Below are 27,134 nucleotides of genomic sequence, written 5' to 3' on the forward strand. Positions count from 1 at the left end.
CATTACACACACTACAACACACACACATGAGAAATGACAGATTTTTGAGTGACAAGCCCATACATACGAATTATACTCTTTTATTTATGGTTGAAGTCTGTTGACAACAAATTGACAAATTGAAAATGGGTTATAGATTTTTTTATTGAATCTTAAGAGCCCCGGAGACGATCAAACGGTTTGATTCAAACCTCACGTCTTGTGATGCAGAAGATGCTCTAGATTCCAGAACGAGGATCGCGATTTTCTTATCTTATGTTTATAACGTTAATGTCCTCTGTCAGAAGAGAAAAAAAAAGATATACGTGGGAGAGCCATGCTTCTGCACGAATGGGCCGGCTCGACCGAAGAAATACCACGTTCTCACATAAAACCGGCGTGAAACAGCGCTTGCGCTGTGTTTCGCCGAGTGAGTGAGTTTACCGGAGGCCCAATCCCCTAACCTATTCCCTTCCCTACCCTCCCCTATTCCCTTCCCATCCCTACCCTCCCCTATTACCCTATTCCCTCTTAAAAGGCCTGCAACGCACCTGCAGCTCTTCTGATGCTGCGAGTGTCCATGGGCGACGGAAGTTGCTTTCCATCAGGTGACCCGTTCGCTCGTTTGCCCCCTTATTACATAAAAAAAAGACTGGTCCAAAGAATGGTATGGACTATGGTCTATGGAGTATGGACTAACATAATATCGTTTTTCCCACGAACATCTACAGAATTCTTTTTTTCTTCTTCATAATCCAGCACTAAACTAAGCCGGGTTTGATAAAACCTTCAAACGCGTGGGAACACGATCAAACGGCGCGTCAAACACAACGAATGTCTAATGTGAGCTATTCCTATCTCTAGTAGGGCAAAACCACAGATAGATCAAATATTGGGAACGGCCGTTACGGCGGTTCCCAATATTTGATCTATCTCTGGTTTGGCCCTACTAGAGATAGGAATAGCTCACATTAGACATTAGAGACATATATTTTATGTCAATTGTGAGCTATTACTATCTCTAGTAGGGCAAAACCAGAGATAGATCAAATATTGGGAACGGCCGTTAGTCAACACGCCATACCACTAATTTAAACCAGTCGTTTTCTTTTTTTTCCCTTCAAAAATTCATACTAGATGGCGCCGTGCGTTTCTTACATCGCGCTAACGCTTGCCCAACATCTTTCTATAAGAGGTGGTATCATCATACATTCGAGTTTCGATTTTTTTTTCGATTATTTCTTATTTACGTTATTTAATAAGTCAGTACTTTATGTTATATACAGTGACGTAGGTAACCTTAAACCTATCAATGATAAATAGTTTATGGGTAAAGTTGTGTAATCGGGGGGCTAAATAAGCTTTAAAATTTGGCATAAAATATAAAGTTTAATTTTAAAAAATTAAATATTATGTGCACACTGCACAGCTGTTTTGATTTAAGGGGTACGGTACCAGGGTTTTTTTATAAAAGCTTTTGACACCAATTTTGTTGACATCGCGCGCTATAAACTGAAGTCCACGCGGACGAAGTCGCGGGCAACAGCTAGTACTTTATATGGCAAAGAAACCTTTGCCGGGACAGCTAGTATTTTTATACCAGAAATTCATACAATAAGGATGAAAATGCTTTGGCAAAACATGACGCGTCTCTTCGACTCTGCTCTAGCGTGAGTTCAGAGTTGCCTAATGGATAATGATACAAAAAGTTTCTACTTTGCAGATTTACACAGCTAGATTTAAAATAAAACAAGTCATTATTTTCACTTAGTCAATATATTTCTTGAAATCAAACTTTGATGCATTCATCTTGTTTTTGCAAACTGTACAAAACGGTCATGTGATGTTTGTATCAATTATACATCAAAATCAGATTATTATTAAAAAATAAAAATGGAAAATGCAATTCTACATATGTACCATATTAATTGGACTTTTTAGAATCTTTGGATGCTGACCGAGACCTTGAACGGGACATCGATCTTCCCTTGGAACGTGAGCGGGAGCGCGAGCGGCTTCTGGACCGAGAGCCTGATCTTGCAGAACGGGAGCGTGTGCGACGACGGGACCTCGAGCGGCTGAAACATTTTAAGATATCAATTAAAAACTTGAATGTAAGATAGTTCGTGACTTAGAATTTCTAAAATAATATTTTGTTTATTTTTTTTTTACTGAACTGTTTTTAATGTTTCACCCAGTATTATTTAATTGTTAAAAAAAGGTAGAGACCTATAACAAGGCTGCTTAAGCACATGATCAAAACAAAATGTATATGTCCACAGCTGTTGTGATCAAAATATGAACATTCATCACTGATATCATTCCAAGGAACAGCTGTTTTACATCCATGTCCCCATGAAAATGTCATTCATGTGCCATAACATCCTTGTTGGTCCACAAAAATCTCACTTTTAGTTGCTTATGTCATAAAATAATTAAATGACTCTTCAGCGCATTATACAATTACCTTCTGGAACTCTTTATCTCTACTGACAATTCTGTTACTGTTAACAGCAGAATTTCTGATTGAACAGAATACATATCACATAAAATGTGTAACTCACTGAGTGCACGCAGTGATTACATGAGTCGAGTGTCACGACGAGCAGACAAACATTATCTCAAAGTAGTTCTCGTTAAGTGGAGCGTGCACGTAGGCTGTAGTTACGTAGCCAGAGAGCGTAGTTAGATGCTGCCAACATTAGCGTTGTACACGCCGTTAAGTAAAAACTTCGTAGCGCAGACTATAAGAAGTGCAGACACTGAAGAGTTCAATCTTGGCGCACAGGCCAATCCTATAACATAGTCATCATTGATTTATGTGGAACAAAGCAACAAAGTGGTATGGAATCTTTATCCTCATAAAAAACACAATATAACGTTTCTAGTTTTATAAAAGAAACAGTTTTAAAGATTCCAATGGGAACAAAATCAGTACACATAATATTTTAAGGTACTCGTAGTGAGCATACCTGCGGCGACGACGACGAGTACAATCTCTAGCGTAATGTCCGCGGTCACCACAGTCATAGCAACGGTCGTCGTATGGCCTGGGCGGGAGGCGGGAACGCGGCGGCGGACCCCGGCCTCCATACCCACGACCACCGTTTGACATTTCCACTCTAGCGCGTCGGCCACAAATAGTGCGCCCGTCTAATCCCCGAACCTGAAATATTGCAACGTCAAAAATTAGATAGATAAACACTTTATAGCTCACATTAAAATAGGTAGGTACCTATATAAACCAATTACACTGCGTTACAAATGGAAAACAATTTTGATTACCCGGTTTGAAATGTCGTTTTTTTGTATTTATATTTTATAGGTACCTTCTATTAACATTGCATCAGTACAAATTTTTTGTTGATCACATCTCATTTTTTTTCTATAAGAATGTGCCAAATTGTATGAAAAATTAGCAGAGTTGCAAATAATGCATTACTTCAGTTGATGCATTGACGTTTCATTACTCACTAGCTGTTGCCCGCGACTTCGTCCGCGTGGACTTTAGTTTATAGCGCGTGGTGTCAACAAAATTTGTGTCAAATTTAAAAACTTTTTAAAACCCTGGTAAGTGGTACCCCTCTTAGGGCCGCGCTACACCGGATTGGCAGCGCTGAAAGTGTTCGCCTCGCCGCTGCCATTCCGGTGTAGCGCGGCCCTTAATTAATCAAAATACCCAAAAACAGCTGTGCAGTGTGCACATAATCTATACTAATATTATAAATGCGAAAGTATCTCTGTCTGTCTGTCAGTCTCGCTTTCACGCCAAACGCCAAAACTACCGAACCGATTGTAATGAAATTTTGTATACAGATAGTCTAAAGCCTGAGAAAGGACATAGGCTACTTACTGGAAAAAAGGGTTGTCAGGGGGTGAAAATGCGTAAATTTGTTCAAATTAAGTTAGTTCCAATAATTCATAATATATGGCGCCGTGTGTCTTCTACATCGCGCTGACGCTTGCTCAAAAGTCTTTCTATAAGAGGTGGTATCATCTTACATTTAAGTTTAGATTTTTTTCGATTGTTATATCTATTCTACGGTATTAAATAACTCAGTACTTTATCTGTGCAGTGACGTACCCTTAAACCTATCAATGATAAATAGTTTATGGGTAAAGTTGTGTAATTGGGGGGCTAAATAAGCTTTAAAATTTGGCATAAAATATAAAGTTTAATATAAAAAAATGAAATACTTATTGTGTGCACACTGCACAGCTGTATTGATTTAAGGGGTACCAGGGTTTTTTATAAAAGCTTTTGACACCAATTTTGTTGACATCGCGCTTTATAAACTGAAGTCCACGCGGACGAAGTCGCGGGCAACAGCTAGTAACTAATAAGTACGATTAGTTCTATGTTACAATGAAGTAAAAAATAAAACGCCATCTGTTGAATCGTATTAGAACTAAAATGTTCATTGCATCGATATATTTCTGGATTTTTTATAATATTATACATAAAATATGTTAAAGATTTTTGAAATTTTATTTTAATACACATCCAAGACCCAGGAACATTGAAAACTTTTTGTTCCGCCTGCGGGACTCGAACCCAGGACCCCCGGGATGAGCGCTGGCCACGCGCAATGCGAATTCATTTTCATCTATATTTTCATGGAAATATGATATTTTCCCACATCAAAATGTAGCCTATGTCCTTTCTCAGACTCTAGAATAACTGTGTACAAAATTTCATTGCAATCGGTTCAGTAGTTTTGGCGTGAAAGCGAGACAGACAGACAGACAGACAGAGATACTTTCGCATTTATAATATTAGTATGGATAGTATGGATTTCTAAAAGTAATGAGTAATGGAGTCAGACTCCATTACTCATGAGAAATTTCCATTACTCATTATTCCATTTCCATTTCCATTATCATGGTGTCAGTTCCCATTACTCATTACCATCTCATTACTTTTTTTTTAGTGGCATAAAAATATTATCATTTCATTTTTTTTGATTGAGAAAAGTATCATCTTTACATTACTCATTTTTTAATTTAATGTGTATTTTAAAAATGTACATTACAAATTACAATTTTTAATGTTAATGAGTACCTACTGTACCAGATTTTATTTGACTTGCTCTGTATGTATGTGTGTAACTTTTTTCAAAGACCCCCCCAAACCCTCCCCCACGAAACTATGTAATATGTCTTCCACTACACTTACATTACTTTTAATAGTAATGTAATGGAAAAATTATACATTACCCATTCTTTGCATTTAATGGACAATGAAGGTCCGATAATGGCTCATTATTTTGTAAAGTGGCAATGCAAAATACTCCTACTCCATTACAATACAGTCCAATCAAATACCAATCAGCGTTCAGTGACTTCACAAGTCATGGTATCCCTGTAGTGACGTCATACAGGCTATAGATTCGTTATAGCACCAAAATTTTAATTGACAATTTTAAACCACATTTTTTGCAGTAAATTCCAGTGTTTTAATTTTTTTTATATACTTGTGGTCTATTCTACATGGAGTTCTTTAAAATAAACACAAAAATAAAAATATCGCATCTTCCCTATTTCCCCTTTTTAGTGTTCTGTACCTAACTGAGGGTCCCTTTTTCACCCTTTGAGTATTACAGAGACTTCGATGTCTGTTTGTCTGTCTCCAGGCTGTAACTCAAGTTCCGTTGCGTACGATATCGACCTGTAGACACTTACCTTTAGACGGTACGTCACAACTAGGGGCCTACCACCACCTCTACTAACGGCCGTTCCCAATATTTGATCTATCTCTGGTTTTGCCCTACTAGAGATAGGAATAGCTCACAATTGACATTAGACTAATGTCTAATGTGAGCTATTCCTATCTCTAGTAGGGCAAAACCAGAGATAGATCAAATATTGGGAACGGCCGTAAGCAAAATGTATATTACTTTAACATCAAACTAGCGATCTTAAAAAAGTTGATATTTCACAGCTGATTTAACAATATTTTGTTGTTAGTAAAATTATATTTGAAAAGTAAGTATGGTAATGTTATTGTAATCTTACAACAAAATGTTCTGGAAACATGATAGTTTTAGAAAAGGTCTGAGCTTGCTTTTCTGAGCATAGCTTCTGAAACCGGGGATTTAAACTGCCTGGGAATCCCGGGATGTATGATTGACATAATGCGCGCGGCGCTCACTCGATTTGGTTGTGTTAACATACGACGCCCCTGGCACAGTGTCGCGATTAATAAGTCAAAACCTCAGACCAAAATATAAAAGGTCAAAACATGATAAGTACGGTACCTAATTATCATGATAATGATTAAAGTTTATAAAACGCTAACAACACTCACCGCATCTTCGGCATCTCTTGGATCTTCAAATTCCACAAAAGCAAAACCCGGCGGATTCCTAGCTACCCAGACATTTCTCAGCGGACCGTAGTAGGAAAATGCATCTTCAAGTTCAGGTTTACTAGCATTGTTCCCCAGATCACCTACGTATACTTTACAGTCAACATAGCGCGACATTTCTCCTAAAATTAATTAAACAAGTCGTTATTTAGAATGATGCATGAAAAATGGTTACAAAGGTTACAAATGAGCATTGAGCTTCTGTAAAATGCTTCGGCAAAACTTACAAAAAATGACTTTTCAGCCTCGCTTAGGACATCAGCATCACACTTTGATATACTATTTTTTTTAGTATAATATTGATTGAATTATTGGCAAAGATATAGACACGTATTTAATATTAAAATTTATTAATTTCAATAGTCGCAAATATTCACAAGCCGCCGCTTACAAAATGGCTGAATTTCCCAGTGTTGCCAGAGTATACTCAGCCCAGGTTGCCATTTGTAGGTTCAAATATTGCCATCTGAAACCAAATGTTGCCATTTGAAAAAAAAAAAACCTGTAAAAAAACGTTCTGTGCCTTTTAGTAATAAAAATATTTATACCGTGATACCTACCTACTAAGTACTGTTTTATTGCTCTGCATTTTGGTTGACAAAAATTTAAATTTTAAATCGAAAAAATCATGTTTTAAAAAAATGTTAATCCTTTTGGTTGATAAATAATTGATTCCACAATTTTTCTTTCCTCATAAATTTAAAATCATGTTTTCCTGAAAATAAAAGCATTATAAAATATAAATAAAAAGATAAAAACTAAAATAAAAAAAAAATTTAGACTCCATTTTACAACAATATTAAAATCCATCCAGAACAATAGTAACATAGAATATCATTGATCCAGAAAGCCAATATAAAAACATGCAAAAAATAAACATAAATTTCCCAGCACCTTTAATTAGTGGTTAGTATTTTATTTTCCTATCCAACATAGTTTTTGTTGGCTCAAATAATAACTGCATCTATAACAGATGCTTAATATAGTGTCCATGGGCGACGGAAGTTGCTTTCCATCAGGTGACCCGTTTGCTCGTTTGCCCCCTTCTTTCATAAAAAAAAAACCTATAAATGTTGAGATTCCTGGAAGAAAATCCAGGAATCGCAAAAGGGTACATGCGGGCGAGGCAAGCTAAGCACGATACCAAACTTAAATGGGACCGTATAGCTGTAGAGCTCCATTGGGGGTGCCATCAATCACATTAAAAAATCTTGCAGGCGAGCTATATTATTATGTTAAGTTAATAATGAATTAATATTTATTATCAACAAAAAATTAAACGACACCATACCAATCGATACTATAGTGAACCTAAAAACGTTTACTTACCTACCTAACTCGGCAACAGTCGATCTCAATCGATGTCGATGCCTCTGTTGCTACTTGCTACCGTGAAATTTCCATGGAATTAATATGTACTACGTATAGTACATATTAATTCCATGGAAATTTGACGTTTGTAAACGATCTGAAAGTCGATTCTCAGACAATTTTGTTTGTCGCGAGCACCTAAGATTTCGATTTGGCGACTGTTTCGATGCTGATTAGTTCCAAATTGAGACACAGCCCGATCGTGCGCTAGCATAGCTGTCAGGAATAGCAAAATCCATTGAGGTTGCATTACTTTCAAACCGATCCGCAGCACGATCGTGCGCTATTTTAGATGTCTAAAGTGTCAAAAACCGTTGATATCGAAAATCGAAATCGATATCAGTTTTGGGAGTAAGACCCGAGGTTACAAAAACATTATAGAAGAAACTTCAATATGATTTTTAAAGACCTATCCATAGATACCCCACACGCATAGGATAGATGAAAAAAACATTTTTTTATTGGTTTAAAGTTTACCATTTATGACGTATAAAAAAACTACTTGCTAGATATCGTTCAAACCATTTTTCGTCGGTAGTTTTTATAGTAATGTACATCATATTATATTATTTTTAGACTTATCATGCCCCTACTTTAGAAGTTAGAGGGGGGGGGGACACATTTTACCACTTGGGTAGAGTCTCTCTCAAAAACTATTCAGATTAGAAAAAAATTACATGAGAAACCTCAATATGATTTTTGAAGACCTATCCATAGATACCCCACACGTATAGGTTAGATGAAAAAAAATTTTTGTTTCAGTTGTACCTATGGGATGGGATAGGTATTAGGTACCCCTAAAATTTTTAATAATTTTTCCATTTTTGTATCAAAATCTTAATGCGGTTTACAGACTACATCTACTTACCAATTGTCAATAGTATAGCTCTTATAGTTTCGGAGGAAAGTGGCTGTGACTTACGGACGGACAGACAGACAGACAGACAGACATACATGACGAATCTATAAGGGTTCCGTTTTTTGCCATTTGGCTACGGAACCCTAAAAATTGGTAGAATTAGGTTGATATTACAACCGAAAATTGGTAGATCTACCACCCTCATATTATCCGTAAATTTTTTGCAATTTCTGTTCAATATTGCTTTTAATTTCATTATTTTCATGGCATTGCCACGTATTGAATGCACGTACAGTGTATACGTATTACATATTATTTATTAGAGTCTGGCCAACGAAAGCTGAACCAAGCATTTATTTTGACTGGCAACACTATTCTGCCAGTCGATGGTTTGCGGTTGCACGATTTCATGATCTTGATACTTGGTCATAATTATTATTTTATACTCTTATGATCTTTTAATTTTTCATACTAGACATGTTATTTATTTTAATAAATGGTATTTTTATTGAAAATCTTCACGAAGATTCGGATGAGAAACAGGAAAGTTTCCACCATACCATTGTGACCTAATTACCCATCGAATATTCTACTCTCTCGTTAATACCGATTAGACGAAAACACAAATAAAACACAATTATTTTACGTGCACTTTTTCCACTATATTCATTTATTATTATTACAAATTTAAGCTAAAAACACGACCGGTTTCGAAACAATTCTACTAGGCTTAGTTAGCAATATATTTTCTAAGTCAGTATAGGCTATATGTTAGACTTTTCTTTTATAGGTGCATATTTTTTTGCACATTGGAGTAATATATATAATATCTAGCATCAGCAGAAAATGATCTAAATCTTTTTTTCCTCCTACATTATGTGATCCATATAAATAATTTTTAAATTTGCCGCGGTTCACTTGGTTCAGCTTTCGTTGGCCAGACTTTACGTATTATTACGCTTTTACGTATTGAATATTGCTTAATGGTTTTTAACGAAATTACTTTCAATGCGTTTGAACTAAATAAATAAGTCTATGGTTTGAACCGTGTAAATCCGCCTTTTCGTTCGAAAATGTTAAACGTTCCGATTCGCGAAAAAAACAATGTATTGTTGTCACCACTCTTGTAACGTTTCGGACCGTTTAGTGTTTACAGCATAGATTAAGTAATGGTTTACAGACTAATCTGCGTTCCGAAAGTGAGCGAACGGCTCAGAACAGCTACAGCTCGTGTAGTAGCGATCCGTTTTTGTTTTTAAATGATAATTACTGCAGGAAGTATAGCGCCAAGACGACTCAATTTGTACCAAAATGGCTTCGATCACTAATATACAAGATACACAGTCCCATACAAAACCTCTCGAAAATCTGTCGCCGAGTAAAAGTGTTTAAAAAAGTATACATTTATCTAAAATCAACCTTAATAATAGTTACTAGCGACCCGCCCCGGCTTCGCACGGGTATAAAATATATTATGGCCTATGTCACTGAAAAAATTATTAAAATCGATTCAGTAGTTTGATTTGAAATAATTTATATTCATTACTATTTACTACCCGTGGCCCGCATTGGTCGGTACTGCCGCAAAAGCTACTTTAACGTCCCGCAATTTTTAAATCTGTATTATCTTCGAAAATATTCATTTAAAATTAAAATCGTAATAAATAAGCTGTAAAGGGCCATAATCAACAATGTATTTAAAGTATTTAATTGAATAAGGATTATTGCCGTATTGGTTAAAATCGCTTCGAAAATTAGCCATTTGAAGTTAAAAGTAAATGACAAAAAAATATACCATCGCGGAGTTTTCTGTAGACCTTTTCAATGTGTACAATGCATTGGTACTTGTACGAGGGCTGCTATTTATGTATCCGGAACTGGCCACTTACAAGAACAATATTTAAAAAGTAATTACAACATTTGAAAATAGAACTCTTTGGTTGAAGAATACATTTTGTTTCATGTGACTGTCAATTATTTTTCCATTGTGGCGTCATTTTGAAAATTGCATGTCTTCATTTGCCATGGATTTAACGCTTGAACATTTTCGTGTAATGATTTACTACGATTTTCGGCGTGGGCTAAATCAACAACAGTGCTTTATTCAACTCACCGCAACTTTTGGAGATGAAGCACCATCAAAAACCACTGTTTATCACTGGTACAGTGAGTTTAATCGTGGGCGGTCTATGCTCACGGATGAAAATAAAGAAGGTCGCCCAAAAACAGCTGTTGTCCCACAAAATATAGATGCTGTGCGGGAACTAATAATGCGTGATCGTCATGTTACATATCGCGAGATAGAGGCGTCCTTAGGCATAAGTATGACGAGCATTCATAAGATATTACACGAACATTTGGCTGTAAAAAAAATATGTTCGCGTTGGATTCCGCACAACTTGACAATCGATCAAAAACGGGCTCGTGTCGATTGGTGCAAAAAAATGACAGGTGATGAATCTTGGATCTATGCATATGACCCCGAAACTAAACAACAGTCAACGGTGTGGGTGTTCCAAGATGAGCCGAAACCAACAAAAGTTACTCGTGCAAAAAGTACTTTGAAGCAAATGGTCGCCTGTTTTTTGGAATTAATGGACATGTGGCTACAGTGCCATTAGAGAATCGTAAAACGGTTAATTCTGAATGGTATACGACCATTTGTTTACCAGAAGTCTTTGAAGAAATAAGAAAGGACAACCGACAACGCAGAATCATATTACATCACGACAATGCTAGCTGTCACACCTCAGCTGAAACAACTCAGTTTTTGGAGGGTCAAAAGATCGAATTGACTGGCCATCCACCGTACATACACGCCGTACAGCCCTGATTTGGCACCTAACGATTTCTTTTTATTTCCATACGCGAAGAACAAATTACGTGGTCAACGTTTTTCGAGCCGCGAAGAGGCTGTTGATGCGTTCAAAATGCACGTTTTGGAGATACCTCAATCAGAATAGAAAAAGTGCTATGAAAATTGGTTCCAGCGTATGCAAAAGTGTGTCGATCATCGCGGCGAATATTTTGAAAAGCAATAAAACCATAATAAATGATATATGTTTGTTTCTTTTTTTAATTCCGGATACATAAATAGCAGCCCTCGTACTATTATCTATTCTGTGGCATTGGTAGCGCCCACTTTGAAACGGACGTAAATCGCAATATTTTAATTTCGCCATAACTTCTAAACCAAACGTCCAATTTTAATCATTCAAAGAGCAAATATAATCTACATAAAGTGTACTTAGTGATGAAATTATTTATTTTGATAAGGATTATTAGCATAAGTAAAATAAATGCGTTTAAATGTAGTCCAAAAAAATCAAGATTTTAAATTAAAAAAATGGTTTTTGTGTCTCACTTGACATAGATAGGTATATTGTGTCGCGGACATTTTTGTAGATATTTATAAGATCTACATTTACTTAGAACGTTGTATAGTTCTATATTTTATAGTTTAGGCAGCGTACGCAAAATAAGTAAATTTTCTGGTTGTTTCCGAAAAACTGAAATATCTTACGGAACCCTATATTCTCCAAAATAAAAAGTAGCCTATGTTACTCGTAAATAATGTAGCTTTCGAATGGTGAAAGAATTTTTAAAATCGGCCCAGTAGTTTTTGAGCCTATTCATTACAATTAAACAAACAAACAAACAAAGTTTACCTCTTTATAATATTAGTATAGATTAAAGATCTTCTTATAAAACAATGTACAATGTGTGTTTACAAAGCAATAAATTTTTACGAACGACACACGCTTCAAACTAAATTCAACCATCCGCGTATATGTCTTAAAGTTTAAATTATTACAATTCCAAAAAAGCACTTCAATAATTTTACGGCCGCACTTCGCCGCTGGAATAAGGTGAAGTGAAGTATGAGCGGAGTCGAACTGTTCAACATTTTTTTGTTGATTATTAATTTTAATAGTCCATTTTTTAATTTTTCCAAAGTTTAATGTATAAAGTGTGGAGTAATTATTTTTACTTTTAATATTATGTTGTTCTAATATGTTTAATCTTATAGTTAACTAAAATATACGTGTATACATTGAATATAAATGCTTAGAACATACAACGCTCGCTAAAGTCGGCTTGAAAAATTGTTCGCATCTATGCGGTGCTATAACTGATATCCAATCTCCATTCTCCACATCTAACTGGATCTCGAGGAAACCTAAAAAAAATATATTTCTCAATAAAATAAATAATAATTAATAGCGACTCCACCAAATGGAACAGAAACACAGTGTATAACCCGAACATTTCAAGTGGGCATGATAAACTACGATAAGTACCTTTAGTATGAGTATTCGCAATTGAGATGGTTTATACCTCGTGTTGATTTATTTACAACTTAATTTTAAAACTGTTTTTTGTTGATTTCTTAACAAAATACCAATATTTATAATACAATAATTGTATGAAATATATTAGGATAAAATTAATAATTACCGGAAATATGAAATTCCATCCTTTTTTGCGTTTTAAACGTATGATTTTTACAATTTTTGAACGAGCACTGGGACATGTTTCCCAGCGGAGCGTTCGAGCATTACTAAATCGAAAGTCCACCAGAATATTGCGTTTGGTGCTCTTTTAGTGAGGTCGTTTTTTCCGCGGACTGTGTATCTTGTATATTAGTGATCGAAGCAAAATGGTATCCGAGGAGACTGTAAAGGGTCCCTGAGACGGTCAAACGGTTTGACTAAAACACGTAAATTTTGGTTTGACTCAAAGTCCTTAAAAAGTCGAATATTTCATATTATAATTATTTCTTTTTAAAATTTGTGTATCGGCACTGGAACGGGGAACCTAGCGTTTCACGCAATATCATCGGTTCCCATTTTGAGTGCCAGCGCCAGCAGCCGTTGTTTTAAATCTCGGCTGCCGGCAGTATACTTACCGCTGCCGCGCCGGTTCCCATTACTGATATTTTTGGGAGCCGGCGCCGGCAGCGGAGGCACTCCCAATAACCTGCACAAATTTAGCACCCCATCAAAGGATTTTTGAAATCAAAATGACCTTAATCGATAGGTCTACGTTAGGTCCGTGAGATACTAAGATGCAATTTTTTTTTTTATTAAATTTATAAAAAATATTTATTAAAAAACTATAGGGGACCTAACGAAAATTATGGTGGACCTATACGGACCTAACGTTGACCTATCGATTAATCTCATTTTGATTTCAAAAATCCTTCGATGGGGTGCTAAATTTGTGCAGGTCCCCCAATAATAGAATATTGTTTTCCCGCCATAATATACTCGACACTGGCCATGGTTAAATAGACGAAGTGCCATAATGAGAGAAAAAAAGGCCCACAGACTACAAGTTGACAGTTGACACAATCATGACACAAAATTCTTTCGATAATCGATTCTTGTGGATTCTTATTTCTTCTCATCTTTTGGATGACTTTTTTGGATTGGAAAAATGCTTTAATTTATAAATTTTAAGATTATCATAAAAACAGCAATTTTAACATAATTTTAACGTAAAATTTCGTTTTTAAAATTGTTTCATTTTCTTAATAATATCGAGTTGCGATGACAATTGACATAATATGTCGATTAATATTGGTAATCGATATTAATTTTGACAAGTGACAACTACCAGTATCCAGCAGGCAGCAAAATGTTTTTAGTTTTTAATTTTATGCATTTTATGATTCGACTTTGTGTTTATAACTAAATAATAAATATGAAATGCTATTATTAGTCTCGTTTATATATAAGAAATTTTTAACCATAATGTTGTGTTCTCGGCTGTTGAAATGCTAATTGATGAAATATTTTGACGTCAAAATGTTTTTCGGAAAATCTATTCTACTTTTATTTTCCATATTATGCCGTGTATCTGCTACACATATTAAAGGCGAATTCTCAACCCAAGACTTTTTCAAGTTCCTAGTCAAATTTGGCTTTCAAAAAACGGATATACACTTCCAGAAGGAAACATATGGCTATATATTTGGGAATGTTACTGCTATGGAACATTTTAAATATCCCATAACATTTGCAGTGTTGGATAGGAAGCATTTCCTGCATTATTATAAGAGTCGTGATATTGTAAACAAAGAGCTAGCATGTCAAACCATGTTCCAACAACTTAATAGCTCAGCTTATCATCCTAAATGTAATGCTTACGGTCAAGACCTATTCCGGAGGATACCCTGTCCCCAAGGTAAATTGTGTATAGATGAAGACATGCCGTGGAATGTAATAAAATACAACCAATTTACATATGTTATTCAGAATACTGGTCAGCCTAGGTATGTAGCCCCATTACCTTTTTTTTACTTCTTGGTAAGTAAATGTGTTTGGTTAAACTTAATAATAAAACCACCTGTTACAGATTTTGGTATGTGTCAATGGTGGCTTGCTACTTGGATGAAGTAACCTGTACATGGCATCACTACACAGGGGCTCCAACACCAGATAACAAGACACTAACAAAAACTCCCCAAACTTTACAGTATGATTTCTGGCTTGTAAATGGGAGCCCCAACTTGTCACTTTATAATACCATGTTGTATCAATTCTCATTTGATAGACAGAATACACTGGAGCTGTATTTAGTGTTTTGGCTGTGTTACATTATTCTCTTGCCAGTGCAAATTTATGCAGTTCGGTAAGTTTATTTTTGCAATATTAAAAATGATTGTGTCTATAGGTCTACCAGAATCTGATGACAAAAACTGAGAAAGTAAATTGACTCTAGCAATACCGGGGCAATTGGAATAAAACATTTCGATCCTTATAGCATTGGATTCTGTGTGTGAAACATGCAAATATGTATACAAATTTATCCAATGATCAAGGATATTTTTTGAAAATCTGCTGTCGAAATTTGCTATCAGATTCTGGGAGACCTATAATTAAAGTAGCTCATTTTCACATAAAATGACTTTTCTGTTTACTGACAGATAACCAATAGTTATGTCCACACTGTGCACTTTCATCTTCAATTTTCGTCATCAACTTTCATATTGGCGCATTCAATAATTGAATGTATCAAGGAACGCAACGCCAATATTGTCATTTTTGAAGTTTTGGATACGGTCAGAGGGCATGCATTGCGGGCATGCCTCACATTTGCTGTTGACTGCGCTATAACGCATGCCCTTGACAAACAGAAAAAGACACAGTGTGGATAAAGCTAATAACTATTAAAGCAAATATTTGAACATGACAACACCATTTACTTTGTGGTTGATAATAATATAATATTATTGTTTACAGAACTCAGAGTCATCCGGTGACAAAATTGTTTACATCCAGCCTGGTACTGGAGTTTATAGCACTGTGCTTCAACGTGTTGCACACTGTCAAGTTTGCGGCTGATGGAGTAGGCTTTCCTGGACTGGCAGTTGCTGGTGACATTCTTGATATCATGAGTAGGGTAAGTGTTTCATATTAAAGTAGGAAAGTATGTGTTCATTCTGTGGCGTTCAACTACCAAGCCAAGAAGAAGTGTGGTGTGATGTTAGTTTAAGAGATGGGACACCCTAAACTCTAATGTCTAATTTCTAAAATTAGGTTTACCACATGTTTGCTCGAATTTCATTTGCAATGTAATATGTTAATTTTGTATTTTATATTTTTCAGACATTGTTTATGCTCCTACTTTTATTATTAGCCAAAGGTTGGGCTGTCACAAGGCTGGAGCTAACATACAAACCATTAGTTTTCGGAGTATGGATGGTATATGGTATAGTCCACATATTGCTTTATGTGTGGAACACTGTAAGTTACTAAGTATTTTTTTTTAAGTCAATAAAATATTTATTACAAAAGACTGACTATATCTATTCCGTTTTTTGAATAAGGATAGTGTGAATAAAATAATCAAAGAATTTAATACATTAATGTGTTGGTGACTATTGTTTACTTGTAAAAAAAAACCGTTCATTTCAGACTGAAGTAGATATAATAGAAGAGATAGATGAATATCAAACATGGCCAGGATGGCTTGTGCTCACACTAAGAGTGGCCATCATGACCTGGTTTGTGTTGGAGCTGCGAAATACGATGCTCTATGAACACAATATGGCTAAACTGAACTTCCTCCTACACTTTGGAGCATCCAGTCTGGTCTGGTTTGTGTACCTACCGATTATTGCTTTAATAGCACTCCAAATAAGCCCCCTGTGGAGGTTTAAATTTATTATAGGTGAGAAATTATTCTTTTTTTCGACGGCTTCGCCCGCGTAAATTAGATATTTCACAGACAAATTAGTCCACAAAAATAGCCTATGATCCTTTTCGGGGTCCACTTCTTATCTGTGCCAAATAACAGAAAAATTGCTCCAGTAGTTCGTGAGGTTAAGCCCTTCCAAATAATTTCCCCCGTTTTTTCCACATTTTCCTCTATTTCTCAGCTCCTATTAGTCTTAGCCCCAATTTCACCAACGACTGTTAAAATTAACGCTTGAATTAGTATCACGTCACCTCTTTCATTTTTCTTATGAATGAAAGAGAAGACATGACATGTTAACACTAACAGATGTTGGTGAAATTGGGGCTTAGCGTGATAAAATATAGCCTATATTCTTTCTCGCTATCTAATACTGAAAGAATTTTTCAAATTGGACCAGTAGTTCCTGAGATTAGTGCATTCAAACAAACAAACAGACTCTTCCGCTTTATAATATTAGTATAGATTAATGTCTTGTAATATATTTACAAAGATGAATTAAAAATGACAGCAGGAAAAACTTGGACAAGGACAGTGCTAAAACAGAACAGAATGGAAAGAAATTGGGGAGGCCTTTGCCAAAGGGCAAACAGACCGAGTTTTTATGGTACTACTGACCCGCTAGAGTCAGCGGGTTAAGCTAAAAGAAAAATCCAATAAGTCTGAAAATAAAGGCTATAAATAAATAAAAATAATAATATATTTACCCCTTTACCAATAAAAGTATACAAAATTTTATGCATGATCGTCAAGCCACTTTGCTGTACAATTTTTATATTTTTATTAGTAAGTGTTATGGTCTGACTGAAATTTATATTTTTCTAGGTATAACATATTCCGCTGACTGTCTGGCATTTTGTGTTATGGCACATCTGTTATGGCCAACTCGCTCAGAACAATACTTGCTGCTGACACCACCAAACTATACAGGTATTTTTAAACACATAAATAATAATAATTAGTGCCACGTGTATTATATAGTATATTTATTTATAAGGCATGTCAGCAAAATGAATACAAGCTTCCATAAATAACTAACATTTAGGTCCATATTCAGCATTCATGTCAATTAAAGACATGCACAACATTATTTTTTAAAACACAACGCAACATTAGACAAGACTTAACAACTAGAAATGTTAATACAATATGATAATGATAATAATAGATAATGTCAGAAAAAAAAAAATAATTTACATACAAAAAAAATGTCCAAAAAATATAAAATGTCCAAATTAACATGTCAATAAAATTATATGTCGCAGGGAAAAGAAGATATCAGGGATATCCCAAAATCCCTAGGGATATCACGAAATCGCGGTAGATACCGAATATTCTTGTTTCTTACGTCTTCTTATTAAACAAATCTAGTGATATGTCATTTCACTAAACTAAATCTAGTGAAATGTCAGAAAAGCGGATACCGCCGAATAAAAATCGAGCTACGCATTTCTCTCGCTCGCTCTAACAGAGAAGACAGAATGATAGAGTATGCCGACTTAGAACTGATGTTGAAATTTTTTAATTTGACGTATTATGACGAAAATCGTCGCTAGGGTTGTTAACTGTTACCTACGAATTTAAAAATATGACATATTCGATGGACGTGTTCCTCTTCGGTCGTATTGTTATTTGTGTTTTGGCAAATGCTATTAAAATTATTGTCAGAATTCAATTTTGAAATCTTTATTTTAAATATTTAAAAATAAATTAAATCAGCCAGCGCGAGGCACAATCCGTTCATAATCCTAGTGAAACCCGACGAATTTGACAGATATTGAAAACTGTCCGTTTCTTTGCAGTCGAAGTACTGGTAGTTATGTCCATTGTGGCTCCAATACCCACACGGACACTATAGTACGGCCGTTCAGAGAATGCGTTCCTGACACCTATCAGTTAGTCACGACTAGTGATGGGCACAACATAACACTGAGTTCGTTACCGTTCCTCCAAAATGAACCGCCGCATTATTTTTAAGATTATTTTCGTTTTCGTTCGAAATATTAACTCAACATGGTACCACCTCTTATAGAAATACGCATGAGCAAGCAATAGCGCGATCTAGGGGACTCTTGGCGCCATCTGTTTTGAATTTTTGGAACTAACTTAATTTGACCAAATTTACGCATTTTCACCCCCTTACAACCCCTTTTTCCAGTTAAAAAGTAGCCTATGTCCTTTCTCAGGCTTTAGACTATCTGTGTACAAAATTTCATTACAATCGGTTCAGTAGTTTTGGCGTGAAAGCGAGACAGACAGACAGACAGACAGAGATACTTTCGCATTTATAATATTAGTATAGATAACTGTATAAGAACAGATTACGATACTATTATTGCCTGTTATTGTTAGCACAGCACTATTTTACAAATATAAAGCGCTGACATAACCTTGTAATAGCGCAGTATAGATTTAGAAAAATATTTTTTACCAAGTTATTTGACACTCAGTTAGGCACAAAATTATAACATACTAGCTTCCCTGTCTTTTTTTTTCTTCGCACTAGAGAACATCCCCAACCCAATGCTGCTCATAAATTGAATGATATGGTTGGGGTTGGTGTAGTTTTTATTATTGGTGCAACGAATTTTCTCTGTAGATGAGTATTCGTGGTGACCAAGGTGCCTGTTCCTGCTCTGTAGTAGAGCAGGACAGTCAAGGAGAAGTTGAATAGGTGTCTCATCCTCCTCCTCACAGAATCTGCAAGTCGTTATGCTACAAATATCCATTCTGTTTAGGTGTTTGTTGAGCTTGCAATGCCCAGTAAGGCTTCTGGTAAGCATAATTGGTTTCTACCCAAGGTGAGCACTAATTCTAATAGTTTCTTGTTGAAGCCAGGAATTAGTGCCTTGGAGTGTTCAAGGTCAGCAGTCTCAGCCCAGTGCTTCCTGCTTAGTCTGTGACCCCATTCCTGGAGCACTTGCTTTGTGGTACTGGGAGGTATACCACAGACCGGTTCTGGGCCATATATGACACTCCCGGCCCCAAGCCTAGCCAGGTCGTCAGCGGTTTCGTTGCCGGGGACATTACTGTGGCCCGGGGGCTGGGACTCACACTAGGCGGATGTTGTTGTTGTTGTCTTAATGCATTCCAGAACCAATTTGCTTCCCTGTGCTTATCCCATTAATTGCCTTGGTGCAAATTTGCAATAAGTTATTATTTTATTCAAATTTTTGACGAGACTTATTATACTGAAACACCTTTGATGTCGCACGATGCCGCCACCGATGTAGGTACTGAGCAGATATGCCAGGGTTGCCACGGAACGGGAAATAAAATAAAAATAAAATATTGTGCTTGTAATGCAAATGTTATCATTTAATCTGTTTAATCAGCGTGTTAAATTTACATATTATGTCGTACTGCCAGATATTTACGTGAAACTTTATTTTTAGATGATTTTAGTTCTCTATTTAAAAATTCAATTAACCCATCAAGCCCCGTAAGCTCACCTGTGAGCGAGACACAAAAGAATAACAATAGATTTCCGAGGATCCACGAATCACGATCGAAGGATTAATAATGAAGACGCATTTGAAATTCCGAATATATAAAATATCCAATAATTAATCACACGTCAGGTGTAAGAGAAGCACTTCAAAACCAGGGATGTCAGACGTACCAATTTCTTGGTACACATACCAGGTTTTGGTTCCACGTACCATGTACCAAGACTACTCGGTCCTTGTATGCAAAAATACCAAGATTGGCCCTTGACCGACCAAAATACACTGACCATATAGAATAACCGGCAAATTTCAAAGTTGCATGTAAAAAAACATTCCAATCAGATTTCCTTTATAATATAAAACTTTTGTACAGAAAGCAGTCTCGACAAACAGTTGTGTGTAAAAATGTTTTTTCCAAATCTCAATTTGTTTACTTCGGACTTCTTTTCCATTGTTTGGTTAAGCAAACGAACCCTCGTTTCTTATAAAAATCTTCGTTATGAATCATTTATCTATTTTTTCAATATATTTTACATTTTATACCCGAATTATGCAGTATAATATCAAAAAGATAATGCAGTTCAAAATGATATTTTTTTCCGTGCGTTCGATGATTACTGTCCTCTATTAACAGTATACGAAATTAAAATATTATTTTTTTTTCACTGGGATGCGAGTTGCGACTTCCGACACAGTTTGTCATCAGTGTTCGCAGCGCCGGAGCGGAGCACAGGCGTACCAGTTTTCTGTCTCCGATACCAGTTTTCAGCCAGCTCGATACAAGGATTTCCAAGTGGCCGTCTAACATCCCTGTTCAAAGCTCTTATTACGTGCGCGGTAAGGGCGGTCCAAAGCCATCTGCTGGAATAGCTTTAGCTGTTGTTGTGTCGTTAAAGCAATTAGTTGCTCACATAATAGTATTATTATTCGCCAATAGATGTCAGGAAGAGTCATCAAGAATTGCTCGTTTAAAGATATAAGATAAGATTAGTATGTAACAGGGTATTTGACAGATTTTTAATTTATTCTATATTGTTTCTCTCCTTGTTACACTTCTTACAACCTAAACAATAAAACAGAGATGCAAATAAATGCCACCAAGGCCAACACAATATTAGTGTTTTAAACTGTGAGTCGATATTTATGAAAATTTATTATTTTGGTTTTTGAATCAGATTTACATCCGTACACTGAACATTTATTATAATATCCCATTGTTTATAAGATAAGTTATCGCAAAATTCGTAGACTACGCGCCAACGTCACCCCTGTGGGCGCAGGTATACATACTCCGCGCGTTTGTGTACGCGGGCCCGCGCCGCCCGCTTCCCCGCGAGTACCCCTCCGTTGCTCTGCGCAAGTACATTCGTTTCACTACTGTAGGGATATGTCATATTGCTATACTGTGACTGTACTGGGCATCTATGCCAGCCTCATAGTATCATTCAGAATTCGTTTAAAATTAAACTATGCCAACCTTCATAGACAATAAATAGAACTTGATGGCACAGATCTCTTGCGAAAGAAGTGACGCCAAAATAATCAATAAGTTTTTAACAATTTAATGGATTACTTGTGTGGTTACAGCTGGTATTGAAGAGCTAGACGAGTTCGACGAGTCGCCCCACGTTGTCCACAGCGATACAGTCGCGTTGACCACAGAAGAGAGTATCAACGCTGATGATGAGGAGGTGATATTCACGAGACCACAGAAAAACGGATCGGTCTTCTCATAGCGACCTACGTGAGAAGCTGAAGTTACTCGCTCACGGGCATGGCATATAATATGATACTCGGCTAATTCTAGGTGGTAACTAGGGGTGGTGGCTGATGTTTGATGGAAAAGTAAGTGTTTGTTTTATTCATCGGTAGCAAAACTGTAGGGTGCGTTTTACGTACAAAAGAGTGATATCATGCTGTGAAGATTGTGCACTGCGAGAACATTAAAAAAGTAAAGTCATCATCCTTACAATTTACGTGATGTTTCTATGAATTTATTAATTTCAATATATACTTAATATAAAGATTATTATGATGTAAGGCTGCGAAAAAATGAACATTGTACCAGTACCACTTTTACTGTACCTTAAGAAATATCAAAAGACACTAGGTTTATTTAACGACCAATATAAAAACTGCAAACAGTGCCACCTAGACATGACTCAATAAACTAATAATATCGAAATACATATAATAATATTATACTGTTGAATTGTGTGTGGTGTGAAATTACAGTGGTGGAAGCAAAAAACATTTTTAACACTTTTCATGTTTAGATGTGGTATGATTAAATTAGCTTTAAGTATAATTATTGCGTTCGAATAATTGAGAAAAATAAATGGTTTCAATATAATTATACAGGAATGATTTTTTTTAATATGAAATTTTACAAAGCTTGCAACACAATCAAAAGGTGTAACAAATTACGCTTTTTGAAAATAAACTGGTTCGATTCCTAGCTAACGAAATGGATTATATTGAATAAAACTACATAATACTTATTGCAGTTTAAGTTTTTATCAAAATCAACATTGCAATTATTCCATTCAGCATTTAAAATTTTCTATAGGTTTCGAGTTAAGATTGCCATACCCATTTCAAAAATTCAGCCTGTTTATAATATTCTTTGTTAGTTTGTATGAGTACTTGTAAAATATAATAATAATATATTAAAGTTATAAATTATAATGGTCATACAATTCTGACTAGTTGAAATTCATGAAAATATGCCTAGTTCTTTCAAAGAAAAATTAACTATGTATGCCATATTTATTTTTGGATATGCTTATTTATTGAAAGAATTTATTAAAATAGTTGTTAGGTTAATTAATGTTAGTAGACATTTAAAATTTACTTAATTTTTAATATTCTGTAAATTCTTTGCAAGGCCAAAAATATTAATTTCAGATTTGTTTGTATGTACTCTTTTAAGTTTTATTTTAACTGCCTAGTCAACTTGACCAGAATAATATACTCTTCGTTTCGAATTATCACATATTTTGTACTATTTTTGTTGAACAATCATTATGCTTTAAATTAATGCATTTGTCATATAAAATTTATTATGTTCTGAACTTGAAACGTGAAACTCTTGGTCAGTATTATTTGCTTTGCTAAAGTCATAAAATTGACTAATAATTTCTGAGAGTACATTTGCAAACCACAACCCAATGTGAGCATTAAAAATTATTGTTATTAAATTAGTTCTACATAATAATATAAGAATAATAAGATACATCTTTATAAAAATGTAGATTTAAGAAATACTGAACTGATTTTTAAACGTTAAAAAGTAAAACCTTAGAAAATTGGTTTCTTTTGTTACTTATACACGGTTTATAGAACTAGAGAGATAATATCGAAAAAAATAAGTAACTGAAGTGCCAATTTATTTTATTTTTATTGTCAGCTAGAATAGTTTATTGATGAATGGAATAATGAATGCTATGTATGGAGTATTTATAGGCAGCTTCAAAACGTTTGTGTCCCAGTTTGTATCCCATTGATAGGAAAAAATCACACTTGTTGATATTATCAACAGGAAAGTGTATTTGTATGTCTGTTGCCAGACGAATACACTTTCCTGTTTAAAATCTTAAGCCACTGAACTGGTTTGAATCAAATTTGGTATAAACAAAATGTGGTATCAAAATTTGATATTTAATAAAATAAACTTTCCACATTCTTCTATGGAAGACCATTCACTAAGCCTCTTTTCCAATCGTGAGTTCTGTGGGAATAGGAACTATCCCTGTCCGATCCTGACACAAAAAAAATATTAGTAAGTAGTAATAATATTTCAGAACAAACGAAGTTGCTGTCAACGTCTAGTTTTATATTACATAATATAATATAATAAACAAAAATGTTTGGCAATAGAAGCAGTGAATGGTCTGGTGATGATAAATTGTTATTTATTTTTATCAAACATAGCCATTAGCCAAGAACACACCCGATCCCGGCCCGTTCCAATAAATAAGTTTCATAGAAACTTAAACCACTCCTTTTTCATCTAAGTTAAATATTTTTGCTCTATAATGGCACAGAACCCTTCGTGCGCGAGTCCAACTCGCACTTGACCGATTTTTTTTTTTTATCTTTTAATATAATTGTAAAGCAATCTTCTATGAAAGGCTTTTGAGCATTACTTATAGAAAACTGTATGTTATTAATGTTGTGGATGTGCTAAAGCTGTATATTGGCCAGTGGATATTATGGAATTTTTATAATTGTTCAGTGTTTCATATTTTTTGCCAACTTATTGGGAAAAGCACGTGTTAGTGGTTAACCGGATAGAAAGTAGGTTTCATGAGTTTGTGACGTAATTAAAATGTAGATTCAATTCTTTAATAATTGTTAGAGATTAGACACCGGGTATAGAATGTTATATTGATATTTTCATCACATTATGTATTGGCAAATATGTATTTGTGATCAAACGCACTGGATGACAGTGATTTTTTATTGTAAATAGAAGTGAAGTTTTTTTAAAATAGATGGGAAGTGCATTTATTCAGTTTGGTGGTTTTAGTGATGTGTGTTGACATTAATCCCAACGTGATGTCTGCAGATGTTAGGTATCGTAAACAATTTATAGAACGTTATAAAACAGACTCGCCGTTACTCTACTGTGTGTAAATAGGTAATAGGTTGGGGAAAAAGTCTTTTCGCATTATAGTATGTATAAACTTGTCATAAAAATCTCTTGGGCTATACTTACCAATAATTGTATCAGGCTAATTTTGGTATAATAAAAAAGTTTAAATTTTACAATTTTACAGAAGACAATTCCAAATTCAAATTAGGAACATACCTAAATCTGAGATTTTCATTTGTTTTTCTTATTGTTAGAATAAGTGATTCTAATGAAGAAATTCGATACATTTGAAAATTTTATTACAAAAAAGGTAAAAATGCCAAACAAGCCGCGAATAAAATTTGCGATGCTTATGGACCTAATGCCAGTGTCTGTGAAAGTAGCGCAAATTTGGTTTAAGCGTTTTCGATCCGAAAATTTTGATATCAAAGATACACGTCGCTCTGGTCGCACTGTTACGGACAAAACTGATGCCATTTTTGAAAAAGTTAAGCAAGATATTAGTAGTAATTACGATGTAGCTGAGGAACTGGGGATTGACCACAAAACGGTTTTAGCGTATTTGAAAAAAGCTGGTTACACAAAAATCTCGATATTTGGGTGCCTCATGAGCTCATTTGTGATTCTTTATTACGACGTAATGAAACCGAACCATTTTTGAAGAAGCTAATAACTGGTGATGAAAAGTGGATTACGTATGACAATAACGTACGAAAAAGATCGTGAAAAAGGCCGGTCAGGCTTTACAGACTGTGGCAAAACCCTGGTTAACTCGCAACAAGGTGATTCTGTGTGTGTGTGTGTGGGATTGGAAGTGCAAATTATTTATTATGAGCTATTACCGCCAGGCAGGACCATCGATTCTAAACTTTACTACGAACAACTGATGAGACTAAAGCAAGCAGTTGAGAGATAACGGCCGGAATCAATCAACAGAACGGGTGTGGTTTTTTCACCATGATGACGCTAGACCTCACACATCTTTAGGCACTCAGCAAAAATTACGGGAGTTTGGCTGGGAGGTGGCATCCGCCGTATAGTCTTGACCGTGCATCTTCAGATTTTTACCTGTTTCGGTCGCTGCAGAATTCCTTAGGCAAACATTACACGGTAGGTTTTGCTGTCAGTTTTACCACAGTCATGACTGTGACTGGTGCATAATCTGTCGTGTATTGCAGTGACTGATGGTTGCATGAAATTGATTGACCGTTATTTGGATATTTTGGTTTTTTGTCATGCAACCATCAATCATGACTTTTGAGTAAGTGTTGTCACATCTGACAAAATAGGAAAAAAAAATAGAAACGTATACTTTTGAAAATGTTGGCCTTGACTAACATAAAACTGAAGAGAATTGAGTGACCGTCTAATACCATTCGTCAGTCCATCAGTCAAACATAATTCATGTTTGACGGAATTGACTGTCGCTTGTATGAGCGTGTAATGGATGCCTTACGCAGTGTCAGTTTGACATCACAAGAGAACTGCCAAAACCACTTGTCACAGTTTTTTCATTAGAAGCCCCAAAATTTTTATAGCAATGGGATCATGTCCAACAAGATGGCAAAAAGTTATCAAACAAAATGGCATCTAGGTAATATATAAGTAGTTTAGTAAATTGTAAATAAACCTTATAAAAACCTTTTGAATTTTTATATAAAATGCGAAGAAACTTTTTCCCCAACCTAATAATATTTTTTTATAGTTTAGGATCTTTGCCTAGTATACGTACAAATCTCCTTTTAAAATTATAATTTTCAACCTACCCTCATTAAAAACTGGGGTATGCTGTAACTTGTATATTATGCTTACCCAATGATATTGTACTTATACAGATATGTTACGTCCATACCATTTTCCGGCTTAAATCTCTTCCGAACAATTTTCAAATTCAAAATTGCAGACATTGACAAATTTGACATATGAGTGAAACAAAAGATACGAAAAACCGTTTACGTAAAAGAGACAGTTCTATTTTTAAACGTCGAATCGTATCGCTGTCTCTTTCTTCGCCTGAGCTATGACGAAAATTCAATTTTTGCCAGATTGTTCGAAAAAATAATTGAAAATGTAAATAATCGAGGTATTTATTGCAATCAAGACATGTGGTAAGAGATTCCATGTGTTTTGTTTATTTTGGTACATTTTCGATACACGCACGACGTCATTTTCAATTTATTTAGGTAAGACAAGACGCGGCACATTCGTGACTGCGCTCGATACAGACTAAACAACAGACGGCCCAATTGGGCCGTATTTGAAGCTTCACATCACGCGCGGTTGTAACATATCTGGTTTGAGTATGTCATC

General features: G+C 35.3%; 2 protein-coding genes across 3 annotated transcripts; one reads left to right on the forward strand and one right to left on the reverse strand.

Moving 5' to 3' along the window:
* Positions 1 to 1,736: 1,736 nt before the first annotated feature.
* On the reverse strand, positions 1,737 to 6,743 carry LOC121739615 (serine/arginine-rich splicing factor 7-like). 2 transcript variants are annotated; one of them, XM_042132107.1, is made up of 4 exons: positions 6,574 to 6,737; positions 6,287 to 6,468; positions 2,952 to 3,145; positions 1,737 to 2,057 (listed from the first exon to the last, which is right to left on the reverse strand). In XM_042132107.1, exons 2-4 carry the CDS (start codon positions 6,461 to 6,463, stop codon positions 1,904 to 1,906), a joined length of 525 nt encoding a protein of 174 aa, XP_041988041.1. In that variant the 5' UTR covers positions 6,464 to 6,468; positions 6,574 to 6,737; the 3' UTR covers positions 1,737 to 1,903. The 2 variants fall into 2 exon arrangements, with proteins under 2 accessions (XP_041988041.1, XP_041988042.1); XM_042132108.1 differs by lacking the exon at positions 1,737 to 2,057 and adding an exon at positions 2,459 to 2,777 and having other exon boundaries at positions 2,950 to 3,145; positions 6,574 to 6,743.
* A 7,455-nt stretch (positions 6,744 to 14,198) lies between these two features.
* Positions 14,199 to 22,280, forward strand: LOC121739613 (integral membrane protein GPR180-like). The gene is made up of 7 exons (XM_042132104.1): positions 14,199 to 14,853; positions 14,937 to 15,212; positions 15,824 to 15,983; positions 16,190 to 16,327; positions 16,499 to 16,754; positions 17,604 to 17,708; positions 21,815 to 22,280. The coding sequence occupies exons 1-7, from the start codon at positions 14,366 to 14,368 to the stop codon at positions 21,961 to 21,963; spliced, it is 1,572 nt and encodes a 523-aa protein (XP_041988038.1). The 5' UTR covers positions 14,199 to 14,365; the 3' UTR covers positions 21,964 to 22,280.
* Positions 22,281 to 27,134: the final 4,854 nt, after the last annotated feature.

The sequence above is a fragment of the Aricia agestis genome, chromosome 2 (genome assembly GCF_905147365.1).
Source record: "Aricia agestis chromosome 2, ilAriAges1.1, whole genome shotgun sequence".
NCBI classification, from domain to species: domain Eukaryota; kingdom Metazoa; phylum Arthropoda; class Insecta; order Lepidoptera; family Lycaenidae; genus Aricia; species Aricia agestis.

Coding starts and splice junctions, on each gene's coding strand:
- LOC121739615 (XM_042132107.1), bottom strand. CDS start 6,463: ATGTCGCGCTATGTTGACTGTAAAGTATACGTAGGTGATCTGGGGAAC. Junction 3,146..6,286: donor CAAGAGATGCCGAAGATGCG/GTGAGTGTTGTT, acceptor GCAATATTTCAG/GTTCGGGGATTAGACGGGCG. Junction 2,058..2,951: donor ACTCGTCGTCGTCGCCGCAG/GTATGCTCACTA, acceptor AAAATGTTTCAG/CCGCTCGAGGTCCCGTCGTC.
- LOC121739613 (XM_042132104.1), top strand. CDS start 14,366: ATGAAATATTTTGACGTCAAAATGTTTTTCGGAAAATCTATTCTACTT. Junction 16,328..16,498: donor TGCTTTATGTGTGGAACACT/GTAAGTTACTAA, acceptor CGTTCATTTCAG/ACTGAAGTAGATATAATAGA. Junction 17,709..21,814: donor GACACCACCAAACTATACAG/GTATTTTTAAAC, acceptor GTGTGGTTACAG/CTGGTATTGAAGAGCTAGAC.